Source organism: Paroedura picta, chromosome 16 (genome assembly GCF_049243985.1).
Source record: "Paroedura picta isolate Pp20150507F chromosome 16, Ppicta_v3.0, whole genome shotgun sequence".
In the NCBI taxonomy this organism is placed as follows: domain Eukaryota; kingdom Metazoa; phylum Chordata; class Lepidosauria; order Squamata; family Gekkonidae; genus Paroedura; species Paroedura picta.
The window spans coordinates 28843415-28859898 of NC_135384.1; the positions used below are offsets into that span (position 1 = coordinate 28843415).

The 16484-nt window shown below is 51.3% G+C and overlaps 1 protein-coding gene and 1 long non-coding RNA gene across 2 annotated transcripts in view; one reads left to right on the forward strand and one right to left on the reverse strand.

Annotated features, from left to right (window-relative positions):
* Positions 1-17: 17 nt before the first annotated feature.
* On the forward strand, positions 18-4987 carry LOC143825079 (uncharacterized). Its single transcript, XR_013226941.1, has 3 exons — positions 18-108; positions 494-581; positions 4058-4987. It is a non-coding gene; the product is annotated as an uncharacterized LOC143825079 (long non-coding RNA).
* The window catches only part of ITGB3 (integrin subunit beta 3), a 29614-nt gene continuing 14524 nt past the window's right edge, over positions 1395-16484 (reverse strand). Inside the window, exons 4-15 of the mRNA XM_077313055.1 lie at positions 16162-16414; positions 15076-15247; positions 13354-13515; positions 12784-12879; positions 12351-12440; positions 12110-12244; positions 10508-10937; positions 7325-7553; positions 6656-6756; positions 6115-6234; positions 3840-4006; positions 1395-3645 (exon numbers count right to left, since the gene is read on the reverse strand). Coding sequence (XP_077169170.1) covers positions 3577-3645; positions 3840-4006; positions 6115-6234; positions 6656-6756; positions 7325-7553; positions 10508-10937; positions 12110-12244; positions 12351-12440; positions 12784-12879; positions 13354-13515; positions 15076-15247; positions 16162-16414 — 2024 coding nt within the window. The 3' untranslated portion in view covers positions 1395-3576. The remainder of the gene's footprint in view (positions 3646-3839; positions 4007-6114; positions 6235-6655; positions 6757-7324; positions 7554-10507; positions 10938-12109; positions 12245-12350; positions 12441-12783; positions 12880-13353; positions 13516-15075; positions 15248-16161; positions 16415-16484) is intronic.

The window sequence follows — 16484 nt, forward strand, 5'->3', positions numbered from 1 at the left end:
ATGAGGTCATAGAGCTCCCAGTGACCCAGATGGAGACCATGTGGTGTAAAATATCCTTCTAAACAAATCTTGTGTGTCTTGTGTGCGTGTGGGGTCTCTTTCAAGCTGGTGAGCTTCACCCCAGAATACTAGCAGTAGAGCCAAAATTTATTTATTTATTGACTCACGGAGTCCCTGGACACTCGGGAATACGTGCATGACTCCAAATCTGTCCAATTATCCCAAGAATTTTTGCACTTCTTCTTGCCCTTCCGAAGTACTACAATGTGCTCTGCGTGGGGCTGCCCTTGTAGACTGTTCCGGAGCTACCATTTGCTCACATTGCAGCGGTGAGTCTGGTGGCCAGCACAAACCCATTGAGGGTATCTAGCCTCACCTGGACAGCCTTCGTTGGCCGAGGGTTTGCTTCTGTGCCCAGTGAATTTAGCATGTGAGAATAACACCTTTTTGTACATCCTTACAGGTTTGTACATCTTTTTGTACATCCTTACAGGTTTGTCGGAAGGATTAAAGTACTAGGTGGTGATGAGGAACATTTTCTACACTCAAAACATGACAGGCCCCTCAATGGCGGATTATTGGTATGTTATTCTGAATGTAGATTGTCCGTGTTGGTCTGAAGCAGCAGAGCTAAGTTTGAGTCCAGGACACCTGTAAGAGCTACAAAGTCCATTTCTGGAGATAAGCTTTTGTGTGCATGCCCACTTCAGATGTCTCTTCACAAGTCTGCGCTTGAAGAAATCTTACAAATGTCCAGTGGGTGTCACTGTTGCCCCATACGTCCTTCCTAAAAACTTTACCTTGCTAGAGCAGGGTTTCTTCCTTGACCACCCTGGAAGAGTTTCCCGAGTGGGTAGGAGTTAATTGATTTTTAAATATATTTTTGTTTAAAGTGTTTAAAATATTTGGTCACGTCGACCCACTTGTCTCTCCCAAAATGGCCAGTGATGGGCCTGGAGGTATAAAAACCTACTCCTTGTCTTCTTTACCCCTCCCTTCCCCAAAGAGCTCAAGGCAATGAATATTCTCTCATCCATGCCCTTCCAAAAATCTTGTGAGATCAGGACGGCTGAGGGCAAACGAGCCAACCAGTAGGCATCACAGTTCAATACAGATTTGAACGAGGAGCTCGCAATCCTAGACTGGCACCTCAACCCACTTATATGGCAGGGGTGGCCAAACCGGGGGCTCATGGGAAGTGTAGTCCATGGTCATCTGGAGAGCCCCACTTTGGCCACCCCGGCTTACAGGGCATGCAGATTCACCTCAGTGCATGGAGGGGATGTTCCCCTCCCCACAAAACTATTTACATGGACCGGCGCTAAACAAGTCATTGAGCTACCAGAAGGTAAAAAGAGATTAATGAATAAGGAAGGACTGAGTGACACAGGAAGTCAGTTGAGGCAGAAGTAATTTTATTTCTGTCCACTGCGGACTCAAGTTCATCACATCGTGACCACAAAGGACTTGTGTGTTTATCAATTAAGGCACAGCAGCCCCCTTCTAACCTGGGTTCCAGAAGGGGCATCCCCACTTCCCGGTATCTCCCCTTCCAGAAACTGAGGCCACTTGGTGACATCTTTGGAAAAGAGAGCCCCAATGTTGGGACCGAGGCACGCAAAAAATTAAGGCAGGATTCCAAACGGAAAGAGAGTTGGTCCCCTCTAAGCCATAAAGAGATTCAAGCTTTTGTGAATCCTCGTTTGCGCTGCTTCTCCCAATGCACTGCGCTACCTCAAATACTGAGCCTCATCTTCTTAACTCCGACAGATGTTGGTGACCAACATGTGCAAACTCTTTGGCTGGGGCGTGGAGGAGAACATTAGAGTGGTGGAAGTGTAGCGTGGAGAGCTGGCAGAGCATCGAGGGAAAATCTTGGCCTGTGGGCCCCCCTTTTCTGCAAACGGTTACTGGTCTTCCAATTATGGGGGTTCCCCTCACAGAAACAGCCAGATGTGAACATTTGTGACTTTGCTAAGAAGGGGGCAAGAATCACTATACCCGTATTATACAGACTGGGCGGCAGAGACAGAGGGGTCCGCTGGCCAAGCATTTGGGTCCCTCTTCAACTGGAGCCCCAACCCTGAGAAGGATTTTGGAGGGGGCTTCCAGCTCACCCAAGAGCGGGCCAGCATGTTTCATCTTCTGCAGCGGGGTGGCCGTCTGGAGAGCCACCATTCGGCCACCCCTGCTCTAGTTCCCTGAAAGAACAACTGGAAATGAGGCGCCTGCACCGGGCGAGGGGAGGCATGTCTGAGGGACACGGAATGCACACAAGGGGCCCTCAGCTTCATTCGGTGCTCAGGGCCGCACAAAGATCCCTTCTAAGGGCGAGTTCACCACCCAAACAGCCACTGAGGTGCTGTGGCTAGAGTGTGGTGTGTAAAAGGAGGGATCGTGCACAGCTTGTTTTGGTAGTTGCCCCTGCCTTAGGTCTACCTCTTTCTGCACCTCAATGCAGCGGAAGCTTCCGGGGTCCTGATCTTTTCTCAGCTGGAGGGGGAAACCAGGCAGTGGACTTGCTCGTCCTTCTCAGTTCAGGCCATCCCTCCAGCTAGACCAGGGTTTCCCGATCAGGACCCCTGCGGGTCACTGGGATCTCAGGAGGAGGTCTGCAGCCTTTCCCCTACTGCCTTAGTGGACTCAGCCATAAACTAGGGAACTGACCACTTCCATGGTTCCCCCTTACCCGTCCTGAGCATGAGTGACTTCTCTTGTGGTTTCTGCACCTGGGAGGGGGTGGAGCCTGCACACTTCCTCCCACCTTAAGCTTGTCCCTCCCCCCTCAGTACCTGCCTGCTAGCACAGGTGGTGATGTCACTTCCCATGGCATGTCACTTCCAGGGGTGTGGCAGGAAGGCATGGCCAATGACATCACTTCCGGGGTTCCTTGAAGCCTGAAAAATTATCCCAGGGGGCCCTCCATGATGCAAACTTTGGAAAAGGCTGAGCTAGGCCGTGGCTGATAGTGGTTCTCGAAAGCCAGAAAACCTGAGATCCTTTCACCTGGTTAAACAGCCCTGGACGATTGGGCAGGCAAAACCGTCCCTAGCCCAAAAGCCTGGTTAGAAGCGCAAGGTGAGGGACGCTTTTGTGAACGGTAAACTGAGGAATAATTTGAGTCAGGACCAGGCTCAGTTCGTAAGGAGCTTAGGTAGGGATTCCTGACTGGAGGAGCGTGTTTTCAGTCCAGTGTTTTCAAAATGCCATCTGTAAAACTCTTCTCAGGTTTCCACCTCCTCCAAAAAACCCGAAAACAACACACCCTGTTCCCGAATTTCATCCAGCTAGAGCATCCGGTGGCCAACGGGCCTTATGGCACAATCCCCGTCGAAGAGTAAGTCCCACTTCCTCCGTCTTCAGTGTCTGGGTACGGCCCGCACGCGGGCTGAGGTAACAGGAGGTTCGCAGGAGGGTCGGAACGTGGCCATCCCCACGTTACAACAGAGCACGCCGAGGAACGGCCCTGGAGCAAACGCACGCGTGCACACACACAACACACAAAACACACAAGCTGGCAACGACACATATTCTGTAAACATGAGCAAGGAGGGCCCTTCGGGGCCCCGCGCCCCCTCACGAATTCCCACGGTATGTGATGTTGGTGAACGTGGAGGTGGCTCCCCTGTATAATGGGTTGTTGGCCTGGAACAGGAAGAGAGAGAGGAAAAAACAAGATAGGATGAATGAGTAATGATGAATCAGGGGGGCAAACTCCACATGGGAAAGTTGCTGGCTATTTGGGGGCAGGGCCAGGGGAGGGCGGAGTTTAAGAAGGCGGGAGGAACTCCGTAGACCCTCCCTTGTCCGCCCCATCCCGTCACCCTGATATTTCTCACCGTGTCCCACTTTGCTCTAGCTCTCTCTTCTTCGAACTTGGCAAATTCTCTCCGGTCGTGAATTGTAATGAGCAGTTTCCAGATGAGCAAGGCAGCCAAGCCGATCAGCAAGATGGCTCCCGTCACCGAAAGGAGGACGACTAGGACGTTGGGCCCCTTGGGGCAATCTGGAAGCAAGAGGCAAGCCGTGACACAGCTGTGCATCTTTCCCCACACAGGTTTTGGAGTGTCCAGGGGGCCCGCCTACTGTGCTGCTCACCACCAGGTTCACCCTCCCGCCCACCTGCATCCCAGTCCTCCACCTACCTGCCAAACGTCCTACTGTCTACACCCCTTTCTGTGGCTAGGAGCATGTGCTGGCAGAATCTGAATATGCAAATGAGGAGCAGTGCACCAGGCTGCTTAAAAGTTTGGGAACTTTTGGACTAAGCTCAGCCTTAGTTCCCTCCAGAAAAATAGAGGTGCAGAGTAACAGAGCCTTTTGTGGGTTAGGCACAGATCCAGACTCACAGCGCTTTGAGATTTAAAAGGAATAATCTTTACTGGAAAGTTTATTGTATTCGGTCTCTTTAATGAAGCGATGCACAAAAGCTTAACAGTAGTTACAAATGTCTAATTTTTTTATCCTGGTCTGTGACCAAGTAGATAAATAGACAGATTATTGAATGAACGAATAGCAACAGCATTACTGTATCAACTATCATTGCTTATAAACATGTTTTGTCCGGTTACTACGGTCTTTTTTTCTTTTGTTTTACTCTATAGCGTTTGTTGTTTTTTGTGCCACTTAGTAACTATGCATTGGGATTGGAGAAGTTTGTTCAAAATGTATCAGTTTAACAGCAGACGTTTTGTAAACAACGACATTGCATTCAAGGGAATTTTCTTCTTTGGGTGATTCTATGTCATGTAATGTTTACTTAGTGCTTCCATGGATATTTACGTATGTAACTAGTCACGTATAGGTGTTACTCTCACAGAGTTTTCCTTTGTCTTGTTTGTGTCACCTACCTCTGCTTATTTTTGACTTCCCACCTGAAGGATGGCATCCCTAGACAAGTATCGGTCAGTGGTCTGGCCCTTCACGTTAATATTACATCGCGCGTCATGCGGTCATGTTTCGCACTGTTTCAAAAACATTTTTGTAATACAAATAACCTCACTGCAAATAGGACGACGGCTCAGGCAGGAGATTCGAAGGTGCGAACGACCGTTCGGTTCCAACCCGCCAACCTTCTGGCGTGTTGCTGGCTGCCCTCACCAAATCCTTGCCAGAGAGTTTGCCAAAAAGTGACGTAAACCCTTTTCAGCCTCCTCCTTGTCCTGCGTTCGTATGGGTTTATTTATGGTTTCCCCATTCCTATATTGGGTACTCAACAGTGCCTGGCAGACAGTGGCAAGCCCTGGGGCTTCCCGCGAGGAATTAGCCGGTCTCAAATTGCTCCCTGCCCAGGTCTGCCCAGGAAAATCCACCCGAGCCTCACCCTTGTGGGTGTCATCCCCCTTCCACTCCCTGAGGTTGTGCGTCAGAGACACCAACTGAATTTCTAAGCCCTGCAGTCTCGGTTTGTCCTCCTTGAGCAATCGGACGTGACTTTTTGATCCTGCTGGGGAACCAGGAGAGCTACGAGGCCTCTTCCTCAGAAGTCCTATCGAATGCCCAAAGGCCCCAGCATAACCAAGGCCCCCCTCCTCCCCCCTCGTCCGGTTTATCAGCAAGATAGTCAGAGACCGGACAGAAATGTGGCAACAGATTTTAATCAGAAGCCCGTGTGAATCACAGCCTACGATATTTTGCAACCAGTGTGAGCCAGCCCGTGCTTCTTTGACAACAGAGCTTAAAACCAAGAGATGCCGGCAACTGAAAAGCACTCCCGTTTCAATTTTTTAAAAAGAAAATCCCGTGCAAAATCTGGATTTATAGGCCGCTCCTCTCTTGCATAGTCTCAAGGCAGCTAACGAGGGTCAAAGGGTCCAGATGTGTATAAATTAAAACAATGCCATCGTCATCTCATCATAAATATATAACAACAGATAAATTGCTAACCGGTAAGGCCAGCCCCCTTCCCCCTGGACTGCTGCCCCTCATGGCTCTTACAAACAGGCAATGAGGGGAAAAGGAGGCCCCTCCAGGACACAATCAATCTGTCCCTGTCTTCTGGGACGTTCCCGAGAAGTTTAAAGGGGGCAGCGGTTCGACTCTCCTTGAAGAGGCCGTCACTGGATCCGGCCGGTTACCGCGGTCGAAAGCAAAGCCTCGCCACGCGCCCCTCACCTGGTTCGTCGATGATGTACAGGATGGACTTGCCACTGGAGTCCTCGTAATACTGGAAGCGGACCACGCAGTCGTCCTCATCCTTGTACGTACAGTTCACGGCGTCCTTCCCATGGTCTCCTGCCAGGGGACACCCGATCGGTGGAAGCACAGCTCCATCACACAGTACGTGGAGACAGAAGGCATTTCCAGGTTTAAGGGGAAGGGGAAGCTTGGAGGATCTTTGGCAGATTCCCACAAGTTCTGTTCTGTTCCAAGGGAGGAGGTTTTGGGGTCCCCAGCAGGAGTCACTCGGCTGTCCATGGCAAACTCAGGTGGGAGAGAACTCAATCACCCTCGGGGGGTGGGGGGAGAGGGATCAATGGAGGATTGGGTTGGGACTAAAGAGACACCGCCCAGTCAGAAAGCTCACTGGGTCACCTCGGGCCCCTTGCTACTTGTCGTGCAAGGATAAAGATGGAGGAGAGGAGGGACGAGGGCAGAACCCACATCCTGAGCATCTTGGGGGAAGGGAGAGAAAAGAAGCCAGCGGATGGCTCACCCAGCTCCTGCACCGACTCGATTTCATCCCTGCAGTTTTGACTGCAGCTGTCTTGCTCCATCAGGACCCCCCTCTCAAACTTCTTGCACTCCACACAGTCCCTGCCCAGGAGGAAGAAAGAGGGGGGGGGGGTGAGAGAAGGGAAGGACTGGCTGGCCCTGCACCCGGCCCAGCTAGTCCCAGGCCAACAGAGCCACAACCCGGGACACGGCAAGATGGGCACCAGCCCGGGCACAATTCTCCTGCCGCCCATGGGCCCAGCACTGCTGCCTGACCAACATGTGCCCCCCTTCCCTTGGCCTAGACAGGGACCATGCCCAAAACATGTTGTAGCTCTCAGGTGTGGGCATCCCTTCTGAAGTCTCCGCAGAAGGGATGGACAAAGGGAGAATGAAGTCTCAAAAGCATACAGATTGGACATAGGGTAGCCAGTTTCCACTGATCTGGGGGACCCACACCTGGCCCCCCTGTGAGGCACCTCAATGGGGTATAATACCATAGTCTACCTTCCAAATCTGCCGTTTCCACCAGCAGAACCAACACTTGTAATTTGGAGATTGGCTGTAATCCTGGGGCATCTCCAGACCCCCCTCACTTCCCCGGAAGCCGTCAACCCCTCCCGGCCATCCTGCACGTGGTGTTTTTAGAAGTGGCTCGCCCCCCACTCACTTCTTGATGGTGCAGGCGTCAGGGCAGGTGGGGCACTTCTCACAGGTGTCTCCGTAAGAGCCCGGCTGGGTGCAGACGCACTTCCCGCAGGCGCAGTAGCCCCGCCCGAGCCCGCTGCAGATCATGCCGTTGCTGGACAGGCAGGTGTCCGTCCGGGTGGTGCAGTTGCAGTAGGGCCCCTTCCAGTCCGGATCGCAGTCACAGTCCCCGCAGACACACTTCCCGTGACCTGCATTGAGGCAGGGAATAAAGCCAATCAACCAACCAATAAACCAACAAACAGGGCGTGGAGCCTGAGGCCTTCCCCTGATGTAGCCTGGGTTTCAGAGGCCTAGTGCCTCTGAATGCTGAGGTTTACCTTGACCTTTTTGGAGGAATCATAGCTAAGGTGAAACGGCTAGCCTGTGGGCGGGAAAGACCACATTTCCCTGGTCTTGCGCATGTCCCCATGGTTGCTTACCTGAACCCCAGCTCCTACCCAAGCTTATAGACTCAGAGGCTGGACGAGAAGGACCACTGGTCTGGCCTAGCAGGACTCTTCTGATGTACTTGAGAAGACCTCTGCCTCTCTGCCCTGTTGGTGACCCTGTATGAGACAGGCCACTGGACTAGATGCACTTACTAGATGGACTAGATGGTCTTAAAGCAAGTTTGGGAAAGATGGGGGCTATCTGGGAGGTATTGCTGCAGGGAAGCAAGAGAACCTGTTTCCCATTGGCCTTCCAGCTGGGTCAACCAAGGTAAGGAAAACCCCACTTTTCTGGTCAGCCCTTTGCTTAACCTCTCGGCCCTACCTTGCACGTTCAACAGTGTGAGGATAAAACAGTGCTGCCAACGTGCAGGCATTCTAAGCTGGGTACAGCGAGCTCCAGGAGGTTGCCCTCTAAATATCTTGCCACACGCCAGGATCTGTCCCTGCATAAAAATTCCTCATCAGCTGGTAAACGATTGACGCCACTGAGCCATTCATGTGGAAAGATACATGCCACGAGGCCAGAGGCTCCAAGCACCCACGCCTATTTTGCCCACGCAAGCCCTGGACGGAGGGCAGCCCCAGGCCGCCTCTGCGGGGGAAGAATAAATCGGAAGGCTGGTTAATGAGAAACTCCGGTGAATGGCAGAGAGAGAGAGAGAGAGAGAGAGAGGAGGAGGAGAAGTTGCTTGTGTTTTTTTGTGTGTGTTTGGAGGGGGGATCAGTGCTGATTCTAGGCATAAAATACATGCTGGGTTTGTCATACACATCAGAAATAATGACTCCAAGGGAATGAACCAGGAGACAACAAATTAGTTGATGGGGGTACGGGGAGCAAGAAGAAGGGGGCGTGCAGAAATAGATTTGGAACAGGAACTGGGGTGTGGGGGTGTGGGGAGATGACTCATCATGTTTCACATTCGCACACCAAACTTCACATAATGAGATCAGGTTTGCATAACTCCCACCTGCCCTGCTCGTGTGTCGGACGCAGCAGGCAGCTCCCAGGGAATTTAAGGACTGTGGGATTTCCGTCACTTTGTTGGCACTCCAGGAATGCCATGTTAGATTGCAGGGGTGCCAGGCCCTTCCTGCACATTGGTGTGTGTGTGTGTTTGCCAGATCCAGGTTGGAAACCTCTTGGAGCTTTGAAGGTAGATAATGGGGTAGTCATCTCAATGGGGTATAAACAGGGATGCCAGCCTCCAGGTGAGAAAAACAGATGCCCAGAATTCCAGTGTATTTCTAGACTGCAGAGATTTGTCGCTCTGGGGGAAAATGGCTTTGTGTTGTCTTGTTGTGGTCATTTTGCCATACACAATTCCGGCTGGGCCGCCGTGCTGGTCTGAAGCCACAGAACAAAATTGCACACCAACACTTCTGCGCAGAATTAAACTCTGCTGGTCTTGAAGAAGACAAACAAGAGCTGTTATTTAATACCCTGTTTTTCACTACCTGATGGGGTCCCAGGTTGCCCTTTTTCCTTCCTCTTCCCACAAAAGACACCTTCTGAGGTAGGTGGGCTTGAGAGAGCCCTGAGAGAACTGCGCTGCGAGAATGACTCTAAGAGAACTGCGACTGACCCAAGGTCACCCAGTGGGCTGAAGGTGGAGGAGTGGGCGGGGCCACTAGACTCAAACCTTACCCTTGACCTCAGCAGACTTAGAACTCTGCTTAGGAAAGCTGGTCGCTTACGTCCAAGAGTGGAACTGGAAAAATAATATAGTCCAGTGCTTTCCTAAAGAGATCACACATCCTGAATTACGCAATGAAAGGGCCGTTCGTTTTATAGCTGTGTGGTAAGCACTCTGAGCATTGCACAATGGCCGTTGTGGATCACGGCACACCAGGGCCAGAACGCTGCAGTTCCTGCAGCTCACAACACAACAGAAATTGTTCCCAGCTCCTTTATCAAGCCCTGAGTCACCCTCCCGCCCAGGCAGGATTCTGGAATCTCAAAGAAAACCAAACACGAGCCATTCTTTCCCTCTGGAGCTCTGGCTAAAACAAACCCCAGCTGAGATTAGAATATCAGGACACTCAACCCCAGGCCTGGAAGCTCTACTGAGAACTGCTCACCCTCTGCAGGGGCGTTTATGCTCTTTTCCTCAGCCATCTTCCCCAGGGTAGTTGTTAAAGAATCCCTCCTCTCCCCTCCACTTAGACTTCTGCTGGGTGTGTGGTGCATGGGACCCCTCACTACCCGGGATCAGAATCCCAAAAGTGCCCCCAGGAGCCAAATGTTTGGGGACCCCTGGTTTGACAGATTCATTTCCTGTCAGCAGCAGCAGCAGCAGCAGCAGAAGCAGAAGAAGAAGCAGAAGAAGAAGAAGAAGCAGAAGAAGAAGAAGAAGATTGATTATGATGATTATGATAATGATGATCTGGCTTCTTGCACCATGCTTTTCGCTACCAGAAGGAGTCTCAAAGCGGCTTCCAATCACCCAACCTTCCTCTTCCAGGAGCTCATTCCACCAGGTCGGGGCCAGGACCAAAAAGGCCCCATCTCCGGCCGAGGACAGGCACGCTTCCCCTGGGCCAGGGATCACCAACTTATTCAGATTTGCAGAGCAAATTAAACAGTCCCTGAGGCCTGCTGGGTCCAGACTGCAAAAGGCCCTAGAGACCAATACCGGAACAACCCCCCCTCCCTCCGCCCCCTTCCCCGGCTGCCGAAACCCCCCTCCGAGTCTGAGGCAGGTCCCACTCACCCGAGCACAGCTCCCCCTTGAAGCGGACGCAGGAGAAGTCGTCGCATTCGCAGTACTTGCCGGAGACCTTGCCGAAGTCGCTGCCGTAGCACACGCACTGGCCGCAGATGCACTCGCCCCGCTGGTTGCAGAGGGGCTGCCCCTCGCGGGGGCTGCAGTTGTCCTGCTGGGAGGGGCTGTACTCCTCCTCGGAGCACTCGCATCGGGAGCCCAGCCGGCCCGGGTGGCACCGGCACGTGCCGCACTCCAGGGTGCCATTGCCGAAGGAGCAGAGGGGGCTGTCGGGCTGGGCATGACGCTGGCATTCACAGTCGCACGCAAAATTCACGACCACCGTCAGGCTGTCCTTGAAGCCCACGGGCTTGAGGGTGAAGGAGCTCTGTCGCTCCGCAGGGCAGCCGCGCACCTTGGCTTCGATGCTGAAGCTCACCTGGGGAGGGAGAACACTAAAATCAGAGTCCAGTCACACCTTTGAGACCAAGGCGTGAGCTTTCGAGTGCAAGCCCTCTTCCTCTAAGAACTGACCATCATGACAGCAGGAATAGATAAGCAAAAGTTAGTCCTGTTACATTAGTAAACTGTGTCACAACATTAGTAAACTGTGTCACAACTTCCAAATGCAGCCACATGATAATTCTTTGCTAAACCAGCCGATCAAACCCCTCGAACCCATTTGTAGTTCACAAAGACATATATCAGAAATAAAACTCTCAAGGCCAGCGATCCATGGATCACACCCTACTATTTACTGCCGGCCCCATCTGTCTCCATACCAGTGTGAAGCTTTCTTACAAGTAGAAGCTAAGCTGGCCGCTATCTTGTCCTGGGACCAGAGAGTAGAATTCAAAATTACATTATTATATTACTAACAGTCACAAAATCCCAACTAAAATAAGTTGTGAGGAATGCGCATACACAAGTTAAACAAGGTTAGCATGTGGAGGGAGAGGCACACACAAGGCGTTCTGGACCCACCACAAGGAAGCACCCTAAGCCGGGGGTCCCCGCTGGCCTTTGGAGAAAGGGGGTGGGGCCCAGGTAGGTCCTTGCCGTGCAATGATCTACACCAGGGATTCCCAACCAAGGTCTCTGGGGGTTCTCAAGGGGCTCCGCAAAAGCTCTGAAGCGGTGAATTTAATGCTAAATTTTCCTTCTACCAGAGAGTTTCCCCCCGTAAATACCAGAGTGTCACCCTGAGGTCCTAGATGCAATGATGTCACTTCTGAGGTCCCTTGTAGACATACCATTGTATACTCTTTTTTAGAGTAACCCCAGCCAGCTAAGAGGTGGAGAAGTGGCACCTGGCATCGAGGGACCCCCCCTCACCACCACCTGCGTCAGGTAGTCTGGCATGCCTACGTATTTAGGCTATCTGGAGAAATCATTTGTAACTGGTTTCTAAGAGCATTTGTTCTGGCCTGGAGGGAGGGAGGGAGGGAGGGAGGCCATACCGCTAGTCTGCAAAGAAACCTCCAACCAGTTAAAATAAACCCAAGATGCTTGTTGGGCATTCATCTCCTGAGCCGAATGGTGGCATTTCCTCTTCCCCCAGTCCTCTGCCATTCCCACAGCTCCAGCCCTGCTGCTTTGCAGGGAACTCACCGTGTCGCCGATCTTAAGACCCACGCAAGACTTGACTCCCTGGATGACCACCCCGTCCAGGCAGGTGGCGTTAAAGGAGAGGGACAGTTCCTCGGGCAAGTTGCGTACCTCGAGCTCAACCTTGGAGCGGATTTTCTAGAGGAGGAAGAACGCAAAGGAAACATCTGGGCCTCGAACCAGAGACGGAATGAAACGTCAGCCTTTTGGCAACTCTCCTGCCGTTGCTGCCCCGCACACTCACCTCATAAGAATCCAAAATGAGCTGCAAAACGTTGCTGGAATCCCGCGTCAAGGTCCCCACGGTGGTGCCAGGAATCAGCTCACTGTAGTTCTGAAAAAGAAGAGTTGCCACTTATATGCCACTTTTCCCTCCAAGAAGGAGCCTCAAAGCGGCTTCCAATCTCCTTCCATTCCTCTTCCCACAATAGGCACCCTTTGAGGGAAGTGGGGCTGAGAGAGCCCTGACAAGACTGCTCTGTGAGAACACCCCTATCAGGGCTGTGACTTGCCCAAGGTCACCCGGTTGGCTACATGTGGAGGGGCGGGGAATCAAACCCAGTTCTTCAGATTAGAGCCTGCCACTCTTCAAGCACTAAGGTGAGGACTAACTCTCTTGCTTAACCTTCTCTTGAGGAACCCACCTCCGGACTCTCTGAGCAAAGAACAGCTCTTACCTGATACAGCCCCACAATGGTTTGAGTCACCGCAAAAATCAAGTTAATGTTTTTCTGGGAGAGTTTATCAGTCATCAGGCCAAGTGATGGGTAGTCCTTGAGAAAGAGTAAGGAAAAAGAGCAAATAAGCTCTCCTTAGGCTGGAGAAAAAGAACAACACAACCACACCTTAAGGAGTCTCAAAGTGGCTGACAATTTCCTTCCTCTCCCCACAACAGGCACCTAGGGAGGTAGGTGGGGCTGAGAGAGCTCTGAGAGAACTGGGACGGCACCAGGGTCACCCACCAGGCTTCACGTGGAGGAGGAGTGAGGAATCGAACCTGGTTCTCCAGCCTGGAGTCTGCCTCTTGTAACCACAACTTCATGTAAGATTCTACTCCCCCTTCCTACATTCAGACCAACTTATAGAATATGTGCCTATGGGAATTCACAATTGTTATTCAAGTTATTCAGGTCTACCAAGCTCAGATACCAGAAACTATGTTATAGAAATGTAATGCAAATGATAGCGGAATGGCCTCTGTAGAGATTGTTCCCTGGGCCCCATAGCTAGGGGACTCCTGCCCTTACTAGTGTAGTCGAAGCTGCGTAGAAGTTGTTGCTATCGATGTGGCATTGCCCATCATTGGGCATGACGATGCCCGCCAGCCTCCCATCCAAAGCGATGTGCGTCTTTGCGTCCGTGGTGAAAACCAGCAAGTGAGAGGCTTCTGGTCTCCAGCCAATCTTCTCCTGCAGCGAAATGAAAACAGCAGCGTGGATTCCACGAAGGCAAAGTTCGGGAAAAGAAGGGCACTTACTCAAAACCAACAGGCTGGGGAAAGAGTGATCTTTTTCAGTGCTTGAGATATTCGGGAGGCTGTGGGTCAAAAGCCAAGTGGGGCCCTTTTACGGACTCACCAACATGGGGCACAATCCCTTAGGGAGGTGGCTGAGACAGCATGCAGTTGATGGCTCCCATCTAGCGTCACACCTCCCACAATGTTACACTCAAACTCTAAGTTCTGTGAGATCGAAATGGGCACAGCGTAATGCTGCCAAATGTCCAAAATGTCCTTCTGCAGCTTGCTCTTTTTTGGCCACTGCTCTCAAGGGAGAATCAGAGGATCCTAGAAATGTGCTAGGACACCTGGGCTGTACTCTCTTAACATACAATGTAAACATTATATTTGTTATGGCCCTTCCTTTCTTGCATGCCCAGGGAAATGCTGATTGCCACTTTGGGGTCGAGAGGTGAATTTCTTCCAGGACAGACTGGCCAGGAGTTCTGGGCTTTTTTTGAGGGGGGGCATCATCTGGGTATGGAATTGGGGTCTCTCTGGGTGGGCAGGTGGTTGAGAGTTCCCTGCGTAGAGCAGGGGGTTGGACTAGATGACCCTGGAGGTCCCTTCCGACTCTGTGATTCCATGAGTCTAAACTCTGCTTTTCTCCCCAACGGGGGACTCGAAGCAACTTAAATCATAGTTTTCATCTCCTCTGTTTTACCCTCACAATCAGAACCTTCTGAAATAGATCAGGCAGAGACAGAGAAAGAGAGAGAGAGAGAGAGAGAGCAAGTGGGCCAAAACACAGTAACTCTCTAATTCCATTTCTGTTACAGGTTGGTATCTGTCCTCTCCCAAGAAGATTTTTCTCTCCAGCCCCTGGACTGCTGTTTTGCTGAAGAGTGGACCAGAGTGGCATTACTCAACAAAGATTTTCACATTACTGTTCTAAAGGTAAAGGTAAAGGTATCCCCTGTGCAAGCACCGAGTCATGTCTGACCCTTGGGGTGATGCCCTCCAGCGTTTTCATGGCAGACTCAATACGGGGTGGTTTGCCAGTGCCTTCCCCAATCATGACCGTTTACCCCCCAGCAAGCTGGGTACTCATTTTACCGACCTCGGAAGGATAGAAGGCTGAGTCAACCTTGAGCCGGCTGCTGGGATTGAACTCCCAGCCTCATGGGCAAAGCTTTCAGACGGCTGCCTTACCACTCTGCGCCACAAGAGGCTCATTACTGTTCTAAGGCAGATGCTATTGATGGTTAATCTGATTTCAAGTAAAACAATACAGGGATGGGAGGGAGGTTCATTGATCAAATTTCCTTGTTGATGAGCTGTCTGTGAAGCGCTGTTGTCATATCAGGTTTCTTTTTTTCTTTACATTCTAAGTTAAGTGCTATAGCACCGAACTATTATAGCAGTTCCTTGCTATAGCAACAGTACAGAGAAGCTATATTGGTGTAGTGCAGTGGGGCACCTCCTCAACCCCTGCAGCCCCCCTGACCCATGACCGAGGGCAAGCTCTTACGTCACAGACAATCGCCTGGATGATGGCATCAAACCCTCCTTCAGGTGCGTCCCGGTTCCTTGAAACCTGCTGCTTCTTAACCTCCTCGTTGAAGCGCTTCACCTTATCCGTGAGTGCCAGAACGTGCTTGTAGCCAAACATGGGTAGGCAGTGGTTATCTGGTGGTAACAAGCTAGGGAGTGGTGGGAAATAATTAGGATAGGAACATGGAACGGGGATCCAAACCCGCCCCCACTGTTGTGTACCCCCATTCCTCAAGGGCAAACATCTCCTTCAACAACATTACAGTGTGAGCCAAAATGTGCCTAACTTAATGAGGATTCTTGCCCACCGTGACTTACAACACTAGGCTGACATCAATGAATGGCAGGAACAGGAATTTGAACAAGGCCAACTGTGGTTGGGTTTGACAGCTATTACCCGCACCTAGGAGCTGGCAACCCTAGGGGAGAATTCTTTCCCTACAAGGGCCCATTCTGCACACGCTCCATAATGTGCTTTCAATGCACTTCCAAAGTAGATTATCCTGTTCTGCACAGGAAAACCCAGCTGCAAAAGCACACTGGAAGTGCATTATCCAGGGTGTGCAGAATGGGCCCAGGTTTTTAAAAATTATTTCGTTGGACTTAGTGTGGCCCTTCTTTCAGTAGCCCTAGAACATGGGTGGCCAAAGTGTGGTTCTCCGGATGTCCATGGCCTACAATTCCCATGAGCCCTTGTCTGAATGAAAGTCCATGGACATCTGGAGAGCCACAGTTTGGCCATACTTGTCCTTGAGGAAGTCCACTCCCAACTTCTTAACCTAAGTTGACAGAGGGCAGTTGCCATGTATGCGCTGTCTCTAAATCAGGGGCAGTCAAACTGCAGCCCTCCAGAAGTCAATGGACTACAATTCCCAGAAGCCCCTGCCAGCATTCGCTGGCAGGGGCTTCTGGGAATTGTAGTCCATGGACATCTGGAGGGCCGCAGTTTGACTACCCCTGCTCTAAATGAAGAGGGAACAGAATTGATGATCTCGCCGTCCTACAAATTTCTTCTAAAAACAGCCTTCATATCCAGTGCGTTTCCTCTGCTCAGGGTACTTACTCATAACATGGATTTTTAATGGCTTCCGGAGGGGAGATGTACATATAGGGGGGCATGGGCTTGTCCACAAAAGCTCCAAAACCAATTCTCAGGTTGCTGGTCACTTCGGCCATTTTCGCAGCCAGCCTGGTACCTAAGTTCTGGATGTTGTAGAGGTCATCCTTCATGGAATTCGACAGGTCCATCAGGTAGTAGATGTCCACAGGGTAGTCCTCCACTTGTCGTACTTGAACTGAGAATGTTTGCGAGTCGTCTAAAAAAATGAAAACGGGGGGAAGACAAAAGTCACACAGATTTCTTCAAGAGATCCCAACCCACCTCTT